Genomic DNA, 11,010 nt, shown 5'->3' on the forward strand with positions numbered 1-11,010 from the left:
CGGGTGCTTCGTCTTGCTGCAGTCGGAGGACTCGAGGAGAAGCCATGGCAGCGCGGGACGGGGCACCTCCGCACGCGCCACAGCGCGCCACGACCGGCAGACTGCGGCGAAGCTCACGCGGCCGCGCGCGGAGGCGACCATGCCGTACACGACGGCGAGGGTGTCATCTGGGAACGCGGACGACCAGCACCGCACCCCGCCCGTCGTCGCCGCACGCGCGCGCTTCGCTTCGGCCGGTTCGTCGCCGGCGGCGGCCATCTGGGTGGCGTGTCAGGTGTGGAGGAAAGCGAAAGAGTTGGTGCGCGCTAGGTTTATTTGCTTGTTGCGCAATCAGTGCTGGCACGAATCGGTTGGATATTACCAATAATCTCGGCACGGTTAGCGTGCATCAAACTTTTGGAAAAAATATATATGTCCATAATTTATTTATTTATTGCTAATATTTGTCCATAATTTGTACTCCCTCGGTCCCATATTGATACTCTAGTTTGGAGAAGTGGTTATCTATCACTTAATTGGAACATTCTGCAGAATTTGCAGAAATAATAAGATTCACGCAAATTATTCCACGAGATCCAAACAACTCATGCTGGAAATTAGCATCAATTAATTCCATCAAATCTTTCTTTTTTTGACGGGAATTCAATCAAATCTTCATTGGCTACGAAGCTCAACAAGATTTTACTCGCATGCTGAAACGCCATATATGCATGGTACGTAGGCATCCATCACAGCCTCATTATATTTATCGTGAAATAAATATATATTCACGTACTACATGTAATTGGTGTTGCAGATACTAGTGTATTTTTGTTTAGACAGCCAGCAACCCTTCATGTTGAGTAATACTATGGCCGGCCTGAAAATTGTGTCGTGGAAAAGGTGGCTTGGATTGGAAGGCTTGGGCTGTGGCTGGCTTGGTTATCACTAAATTAGTTTCAGATCAAAGAAAAAGGCTAAATTAGTTTCATTATATTGACCATAAAATAAAATTTCCATATACTAAAATATAGAAAAAGTTTGACTGCCACAGCCAACAAGCTACAGCCTACAAAGCGGACAAGGCCTCAAAAGGAATGTTCTGTTATCTAGTGCAGTGCATATAATCCGCTACCGCAACTTCAGGCACAAAAACTTTCAGCTGGACTAATCAACAGCAGATTTTCAGCTCATGTTCCAAAATTCTAGCCGGCTAGGCTGTAATACGCTCACGCGCACGGTCAGCAGAAGACAAACATATCCTTGTCAGAAGAAATCAGCCTCCGTGCAGACGACGTTCCAACGATCCGCTCCAGCTGCAACAGAAAATGTCAACCCATGTTAACTTGTTTGCCAGGCGCTCGAATACAATCAAACTGAATTTAACAAAACACTACATAAGAAATCCAATGTATATATATATGAACCGGCTATCGACTATCACACCCCCAACATGCTTTTTACAACGCGGTCCAGATTGTAACTTTGATGCGCTACAAACTTAGTAGCTGCAGTGCTGTACATGGAACCAAACTTTTACATGAAACGGTCGTCTCACCTTAAGGAGGTCCAGGCGAGAAAAAAGCACATTGCACCTGGGATTTCCTGATTCACCGAGCATATTTACAAGCTGAAAGAAAAGAAAACCCCAGGGTCAAGACAGATAAATCCTTTAGAACTTCGACAGCACAGCTTCAGATATAGTACGTACTGCACAGTCACGATCTAGTCAATACATACCTCTGGATAGAAATCTTTTCTCCCTGGCAATGAGTAGACGACCAAATGATGTCCTCCCCTGATCTGCATATTTAAAAAGCACGAGTTTAAACATTACACGAACGAACACTCAGGTGCGTGCTCATGAACAGCAGCAAGAGCACACATCATAACAAGTACTCGAGGGACGGCCTTTCAGATGTTATGACCTTGTATCTGTGGAAGAAGTGAGATCTCTCACTATAAAGCAAGATCTTCTTCTGGCCCTCAAAGAACCAGAGTCTTGCACGAGATATATCCTGTTGTGACGTCGCCCTAATATATGAGCACATATAGGTAGTTACTATACGCACAAGACAAAACATATTCATGATAAAAATGAAGACTGAGAGCAGACCCCTTTTAGTAGTTGAACAAAAATATAAGCTATAAGAATAAGGAAGATCCACTTACTCCCCAATTCTACAGAAAGAAGCATCCTGAGATTTCAAAAAACTGCTCAGCCTAATGTATTCAAAATAGGAACTGGCAAATAGCAACACTCCGCCCTGCATATTTGCAACAAACAATTAGAGAAATATTGCACATGATATTTCCAATCAACTAACATAAAAATTTCCTCCAACATGGTGCCATTTCCAGACAAGTATGGCACATCCACCGACAAGATTTACTGCAAAATGCGCAACATTCTGGTACACCTCCGACAAATACTGTTGTAAAATTTTCCTGGGCGATAATAACATTAAGTATGTACATCCCACTGCTACAAAATGGTATGTTTGGTTATATCCCTCCAAAATGCTACGTGCTGTCAGATGCAGACATAGTTTCTTGAATTCTAACCCCCCCCCCCTAACGTTTTAATTAACTATCAGGGCCTAACTCCTACAGGTTGACATTTAAAGCAAATCCTCCTACCAACGTCGAGAAATACCAAATTTAAGTGAACATGACAGCATTGCAGATATTACGACTATAGAAGAAACAATACCTCATCTGACTCCTGAATCTTTGGGTACACCTGTATCATTACATCATAAAATAGTCAATAATAGGATACACATATATAGAAACGAAAAAAAAAATGTTAGATTTGTTCCAATAATTAAGAGTCATGACCATAAGAAGTGGCCAAATAAAACTGTATACAACCTCATAATTTTACACGGCGCCTAACACTGAAAGCGATTAGTTGTGAGCCATGATATCATGTGGAATCAGCACTTCTGTGTACAACTACATGTCCCAGCTTGTTGCTATTTTTTGGCCATGTCTAAGTTTACAATTTTGCTGGAGCACTTGATTTGGATGATTGGGTTTAAACTTCTTATTTCTTAAGGCAGTAAGGCGAGCACGCACCGCCCTGATGCCTAAGCGCATAAGGCAGGCAAAATTGCGAGGCGCTGGCAGGACACCTTGTTGCCTAAGTGTCCAAACGGGACGCCTGCAGTACGTCAATGCTATAAATCCTTCTGCTCGTTCTTGCACACAACTTCTGTTGAGGTTCTGTCAAAAAAAAAAACTTCTGTTGAGGTCGGTCAATGGCTGACAGCCACTGGCCTTGATGGAGTGGATTACACGCAGAACGACGCCAAGGTGGCTTCCGGCCATACTGCATTACACGACTGCAATAAGAATGAGTTTCTCCAAGAGGTCCGCGAACGGTTGCTGCAGGCTCAGCAGCATACCAGGAAGCACCATGAGAGGTGGCACCATGAGCTCCAGCTCACTCTTCCCGTCAGCGCACTAACACGATGCCCCCCCCGCCCAGAGTGCTCCATGCCCTCATATATCATGGAATCAGTCATGTCCTTGTCCACTGGGAGGGCACAGCTCCTAGCGATGCTATTTGGGAGCACCTTGATGAGTTTGTCCAATACTACCCTCAGTTTCAGCTCGAGGACAAGCTGCTTCACGAGGGGAGAGATGTCATGTGGGGCATGACATACAGCCACCGGCAACGAGGACCCATGGCTGTGGACACAGCGGAGAAGGCACAGGCTGATTTGGAGGGGGCACCACATCCAGATAAGGATTTAGGTTGCTTCCCCTTACTAATTGTTTACATACAGTAGTTTACACATGAATTAAGTACTGTAAAAGGACAAGTGATAGTTGTGAAAATGAGCTGAATGTGCTAAATTCCATAATGCATTTGTCAAGCATGCATTACAAGGACAAATGGACTCACCTTTGTGCAGAAATATTCAAAGCGGGCATCATCAAGTTCACCAATAGAAGATGCATCAAATCGTTCATACACCTGTGTAGTGATTGGACAGTGAAAAACATTTGTAATTTCATCAATACTGTTTTAGCACTAGGATGTGTCTGTTGAGCGAGCCCATCCAAAATTTATTAGAAAACTCAGCAAAAGCCCTGATTCTTGGCATCAAATTTTGCTCAGATGCACTGGACATATCTGGACAGTAAATTTGCAATGATGCGATGGGAGTCTGGGGAGACAATGAATTAACTGACCTGCCGTATTTCAAGCTGTATTTTGGGAAGAACACCTGTAAACTCACTCGCCAGCTTAACCTGAAAAGGTTGAGTTCCGGCATGTTAGAAACATGAGTCCAACACGGCAAATAGCTTAGTGACTTCCAGCATACTATATACCTTCCCCTCGTAATTTAGACATAATCCGTTGAACAAAGCATTCATCTCTGCTCAGCAGGCAAAAAATTAGAACATAAATAGGTTTATAAGTAAACAAGTAGATGACGATGCAGATAAATAAAAGGTCCACTCTATGTAGCACAATTAAGAATAGAATAGCAAGTGTCACTTTACACATGCACAATTAACGCAAGCAATTTTGAATACTAAAGAACCATGCATAACACCAGGGGACACATACACCACTCGAAGAAATAATAATAATGTTTAGCAAATAAATGCAGATCATGATTAAAAGCATAACTAGTTTAATTTTAGTTGATACTGAAAATGCAACTGAATGATAGAAGCTGAAGTATAGAAAAATTGGAATCCAATGATGGCCAGAGTTCCAAGTGAAATTCCATACCTGGCGTAAGATACGAACTTAAGATTATTGTTTGCCGATAGTACCGTGCTTGCTCATCCAGGTACCTTAACCAAATAAAGAAAATGTAACAAGCATGAAACTGACCTCGCAAACGTCAAATCAGGAATAGATTCCAAGTCTTTTTGCAGTTCACAATACAGTGAGTTGGCGTCTTATACTCTTATAGATAGAAGTACAACAATAGAAGATGCCATACAGGAATAAATATGCACGAAAAAAAGAATTACCATGGCCTGATCCGCATCACATTGGTTACATGCTCTTTTGATGGCAAATGATTTAGTTGTTCAAGAACAGCATGCAGATGCGACCAATTCTACATTTATAAATAACACAGTTATTTTTACCAGCCGGCATCAGAAAATAAGTACAGAAAATTATTTGAGTTGGAGTTTAACCTGCATAGATATCACATCTGCGTAATCAACCACCACTATCTGCACAGAACAAATGTATTGATAGTTTAGACCTTGTACAAGAAAAAAACTGAATGTGCACAGTTACTGTTCCTTTATGGAAGTCTATGTTGACTTGGCATGGCTTCAACTATACAAATTGAAACACAGGGTTTCTTATTACAATACATTAGCAACTCTGAAGTATTGTGAAATACTTCTGAGACCAATGTACCAAGTATGAGTAACTTTTCTCAAACTAAGTTTGTTGGCACATGGTCAAAGTGCTACAAGTTTTAAAATATTAATGAGTCAAAAAACTACAGGTTTTAAAATATACCCAAATCAAAGAACTAGAAGTTAATAATTTAATGAAATACAAGGTTTAAATTAAACATCGTTGAGCTACGGGTACTCTGGACAAGCATTGCAATAGCCAGAGCTCTGTCAATTACCATTTGGACACATCCCAAGCATAACATTCTGGAGCAATTAACAGTAATTGACGTGTGGTTTATTGAAATGTTTGTCCACTGAACATGCAGCAAGGGAAATTTAATCTGAAACTTATACCCCCTTCAAAATGATGACAAAATACTTGAACTTTCAAGAAATTCATTCAATCAATGTTTACAGACTGAAATAGATTATTTACACATACTAATGGTTAACAAAAATGAACTAATATATAGGACTGGAGATAGTAGTAAATAGAAAATAGTATATGGATTCGAGTGGAACTAACTTCAATTGATGACAGGAAATCAGAATCGTTTTCCTTGGGACGTCCCTTTTTCTTGGTAACTTCACCTCCATCAATTTTCTGATAACAGGCAGGTATATTAAGGTCAGTTGCCTATGAGGTGTCCCCAGAACAATAAAAATATACAGCTGCTGGACGCATGAGTAATCATGACTAATTAAGTGTATTAAGAAACCTTTGTTAAAGAGTACTTACAAGTTTAAGCGCTAAAGGAGACGCAACTATGATATCAGAAGCGTAGAAATTGCTGTATAGCTTAACAGATTTCCTGCAGAAGCATTACTTAAAACATTAACTTTTTAAGAAATCTTGTATAAATATAGAATCCTACGTAAATATAAAAACATCAATGTGAAAGGAATAACAAATTTAAGGACATATAGTTTGCTAAAAGCATGAGATCTCATAGTGCAGAATAATAAAAGAGTGACCAAAAAGTTCACAAAACACAAAAGATATTGAAACATTTTACAAGGAAGTCTTAGCAAACAAGTGAATATAAGTTATAATTATAATTTTTGTAATTGATTGTGCTTCTTCTGAGGATTTGCCTATTCCTTTAACATACTCATGTTCACATCAGAAGCCTGTGATTGGCAATGAAAAACTGAAGAAAAAAATTGAGCTGTTAACAAAAAACTGTGGAGAGTACATAGTAGACGTACTAGTCCTCACAACTAGAAAATTATTACAAGGAAAAATTAACAGCACACTTACTTTGTAAATTTTATTCCAAAAAGAAAGTGATCTTCAACATCCCCAGCAAACAGAAGGTTAAAGTCTGTTGGTTTTGAACTATTTGGCTCCTCCAGTTCATCATCTGATTCGCCAAACTCTTTCTTGAATTGTCCCATAGAATTATCCTATAAATAAAAGTAAGAATTCTCTATTTCTTAGCACCAGAGCAAAATAATAACTGAACCAGCAACCATAAATTATATATGCAAACAATTTGCAGATCCAAATGGAATTCATGGTATAATTTGGCAGCGTATTTCATAGAAAATGATATTCAGATGCTATCTGTAAGAGTAGCTGCAAAGGTCAAATGTTACCTTTTGTGCCAGCGGAGATAATTGAATTAATCTCTTCACAATGCGTCGTGCAATGCTTTTGAGAGGTAACAAGAAAAGAACCTAAGTTCATGATATAATACAAAAGAAAATAGCGATTAGTTCAACAGATCAAGATACAACAAAATTACAAGTTGTGTATAAATGGAGGTACAACAACATTTAGTCTTAACAAAAAGAGACATAGCATTTACTTGATAAAATAGTGCAGTTAATTGTCAAGCAACTGTAGCCCAGCACACATCTATGCAATACATCATATGCCAAATAAGATACCATTTTCTCAAATGTGTTGTGACTATCTGACATATACCTTTGGACGTGTAAAACCCTGATCGCGGTATGAGTCGTCCTCCATAACATCTGTGTTAGCATCATTCCTAAGCTTCGCATCATTCTTAATGACAACATCTCTTGTCCTATGAACATGGCTCAACTGCCATTGTGACAATATTGCACATTAGTCAGCATCACAACAGGTACAGTAATAATGCTACCAAATAGGGATTGTGAAACTTACAGCATGCATAAGATATGCGTCCATAGTACTGGAATCCACCTTACTACCCTTGAGATAAAATGGCTTCTTATTACAATGCATTATGTCACGATAGCTATTACCTGTAATACATGATTAGGATTAGAAATACACTTTAAAAAAGTGATAGAGAGAGGGCACTACACCGTTTTAGGGAGGAAGCATGACATGTTACGCCACAATTTGTTTTAGATATGCTTAATTATACGAGAAAAAAAGTGTATAAATGGAGTTGGTAACTTGGTATGTATGCTAAAAGCCTAAAACCATATTGGTAATAATTCTTTTCTCAAAAATAGCGAGAATATGGATCAAGAAAAGACGTGCACAGCATAATCTTTAGGATAAGGGAACCACAAAAGGTATTTTATGTTCCTAAACGCCAAATTCACCAAGGCGGGCACCTGACAAAGTAGGATTAATAAACATCACCAATTCTCAGGGGCATTTACTGTTTTCACAAGTTATGGATGGTATTAACTGGTTCTGCGGAGGGGGGAAACAGAAGACCCCACCCATCCACCCACCTACCCAACAAAAACACCCACCCAAAACATGTTCAGATTGTTTGTGAACAAAATAGTTTCAATCCTTCAGGTCGAGCGTTATAAATGAAAGCCCGCATCTGGATCAGTTGAGAGCCTTAAAGGGACGTAGTCTTCCATCTGGAAGGATGAATCCTAGAATCTTTACTTTCCCCTACTAGCAGAATGGGCAGAGAAGCTCCTGCTGGCTTCTTTGGGAAAGAAAATTTCTTCCTAGTTCACTTTGGAGATCAGTTTTAGAGCTATCACACACAAACACGTAGAATAAGTGTCATCGCATGGAATTTACAGTTGCAAGTCCTGATCCAACTAATATTATGTCCACTTTTCTGTTGTTGGGATGTGCTACAAAAACTAATCAGAAATATGGATCTTCGTGAATTCTAGAAAACTAACTCTCTTATTCCTCTCAGGCAGCACTATTGGTTAACTAATATATATTAAGGTAATGAATAGCATGCGCTTTTAGTAGGCACCAATTCTAAACTGAGCAACTTTAATGTTCTACTAAGTCATGTCATTTGTGAAATAAGGCACTAACTAAAAGATAATCAAATAGGAAAACTTACAAAGTGAGAAGAACCTCGATCTATAATTCAAATCATCAGAGAGGATTTTTTGCCAGTGGTCCTTCAATTTTCCTTTGACATCAACAAAAGGGTCATCAGAAGCTCCCTGAAAGTACAAAGCATTAAGAATCAGCTTTCAATGCGAAGCTGCCTGAAGTATTTATTATTCAGAAAAACATCCCTGCACTACTAATGAAGTTGATAACTCAGCATGAAGCAGTTGAGTAATTCGATAACTAATGTAATGGATCAAGTACACAAACACAGAGGAGCAGGGACAAATATTTCAGCAGGACTTTCCCCTTGAAAAAGCACACTTAACTTACCACTGCAAACATATTGCAAGTAACTGCAGATGGCTGTGGAACAGAGAAATGCACCATAGTAACCCCTCACAAAAAGTGTTATAACATGAATATAGGTCATAAGGTGATTTAAACACATGATGAACATGAAATTTGGTCTTCAAATTACAAATATATATACAGCTAAGCTATCAAAGGCTCAAGTTCAGTGACCCGCATTTCAAGGAGAAACAAGATAATCAATCAAAATAATTTAATGAGAGCGTATCATGATGAAATAATTCCATGAAGTACCTTAATTTTTTCACCTGTTCCAACCCATTTGGATTTTGGAATCTCCTCTGCAGGCATCTCCCATTTAAATTTACTCTTCTGATTCACTAATGCATTGACTTCATCATTTGCTAGCACGTGAGTAACATGACGCTGAAATGAACTGGAACATGCAAAAAGGGGCAGTGTTAGAACGAGTTATATGAACATATCATACATATAATGCAAGAAAATAAAATGATGCAGTAGAGCCAACATCAAACGAGCATTCTTAAACCTAGACATGTAGGACAAAGATGGTGGCATAATACACTACTCCCTCTGTCCCATAATGTAAGAACGTTTTTGACACTAGTGTAGTGTTAAAAACGTTCTTATATTTTGGAAACGTTCTTATATTATGGGACAGAGGGAGTATAACCAAAAACTGAATGACCGATATCATATAAACTAATATAAATATTGACCATTTACAATAGCAATAATATGTGTCCCAGTCACTGAAGAAAAAATGTGGATATTGTTGCATTAATAGCACCAACCATGACGACTCCATTTCATCAAAAGCATCACTTTTATTGCTTATCATATCATGTGCCTCATCCTCACTGGAAACATTGCAATCATCTGAGTCATCGTCATCATTCTGATGTAGGACTTGAGGGATCTCATTGGATGGTTTCTCACGTCGAGCAGCCTTTGCTGCTATGATTCCAGCTGCATGCAATACTTAAGTAATTAAGCACCAAAAAATGGAAAAGGGCATACTGACACATTGCACATCACTGTGCAAAGAATATTGAGCCAGTCATAATGTCTGCCAAAATAACACCACTCTAGCATCAGTAACCTCCCTATAAAATATTTGGTTGGTGAAACCTATGAAGAGCACCTTTTCGCTTTATGTTACTAGATGCGAAATGTACAACCCAATACAGAATAAACATACCTCCAAGAGCACAAAAACTATAGAGAATAAACCATACGTCCAAGAACACAAAAAAGTAAAGTTTGGTTCAAAATGAATAGAGATGAAATTGAATTAGAGGAAGAGGTGGAGTAGTACTGTTTATATTAGAAAGAAACACATTCAACCGTGAAACTACACCCCTTCCAATCCACTACTAAGATCATAAAAACTTTACGAATAACCTGGAGAAGGTTCATGAATCATGTATATCTAAGTTGGACAGTTACATACTTAGTGAGTACTAAATGGATGGCTCCAGCACTAGCCATTGTCATGGAAATAAATTCATTTTGAAGTATGCCCAGACAAGTATCCCCAGCCATTTTTCTAGCATGTCCCACTTTCTAGCCTGTACTACCACGGTACCTCAGCTTCTAAGTAGAAACTAAACAACTGAACCCAGAAATTGAATTGTCATTTACTCATTTTCCTCTAGAACGCAAGGCTTCAGCAAGCACCAGCATACAATTCCACATAACAATTTTAGCACGAAACAAGTGAGGAGGAAATCGAAGCAGTAGCAATTAACGCCTACTGAACTGTTATTATATATGTATATTGCCACTGTCTGCCAAAGAGAGAACACAGTAACGAAAAGCAAACCTGAAGAGTCAGGAAGATCGTCGTCAAGCGCCGGCCTTTGGGGCTTCTCACGGCGCCTCTTCTGACCTGAAACCACACGACAGCGACATGAGCGGAGAGGAAACTGAGCAAGGCACAAATTCAGAGCTTCAGGCAAGAGGCGGCGACTAAGGTTTCATACCTCGAGGAGTAGCCGTCGGAGGGACGGGCTTCAGCTTCGCCATCACTAATCAGTGGCTACCGG

The 11,010-nt window shown here is 39.3% G+C and overlaps 1 protein-coding gene across 1 annotated transcript; it reads right to left on the reverse strand.

The window, feature by feature from the left end:
* Nucleotides 1-948: 948 nt before the first annotated feature.
* LOC125530208 (U3 small nucleolar RNA-associated protein 25) lies at nt 949-11,010 on the reverse strand (the record flags this gene model as incomplete). The annotated part of the gene is given in 23 exon segments (XM_048694607.1): nt 949-1,295; nt 1,538-1,609; nt 1,720-1,782; nt 1,908-2,013; nt 2,152-2,246; nt 2,693-2,722; nt 3,893-3,964; nt 4,183-4,242; nt 4,324-4,370; nt 4,733-4,797; nt 4,981-5,069; nt 5,152-5,190; nt 5,894-5,971; nt 6,107-6,179; nt 6,629-6,774; nt 6,967-7,047; nt 7,298-7,420; nt 7,505-7,605; nt 8,637-8,742; nt 9,236-9,377; nt 9,757-9,931; nt 10,788-10,853; nt 10,948-11,010. Coding segments are annotated over 23 exon segments (1,947 nt in total). The 3' UTR covers nt 949-1,220.

Source organism: Triticum urartu, unplaced genomic scaffold, assembly GCF_003073215.2.
Source record: "Triticum urartu cultivar G1812 unplaced genomic scaffold, Tu2.1 TuUngrouped_contig_6145, whole genome shotgun sequence".
Classification (NCBI taxonomy): domain Eukaryota; kingdom Viridiplantae; phylum Streptophyta; class Magnoliopsida; order Poales; family Poaceae; genus Triticum; species Triticum urartu.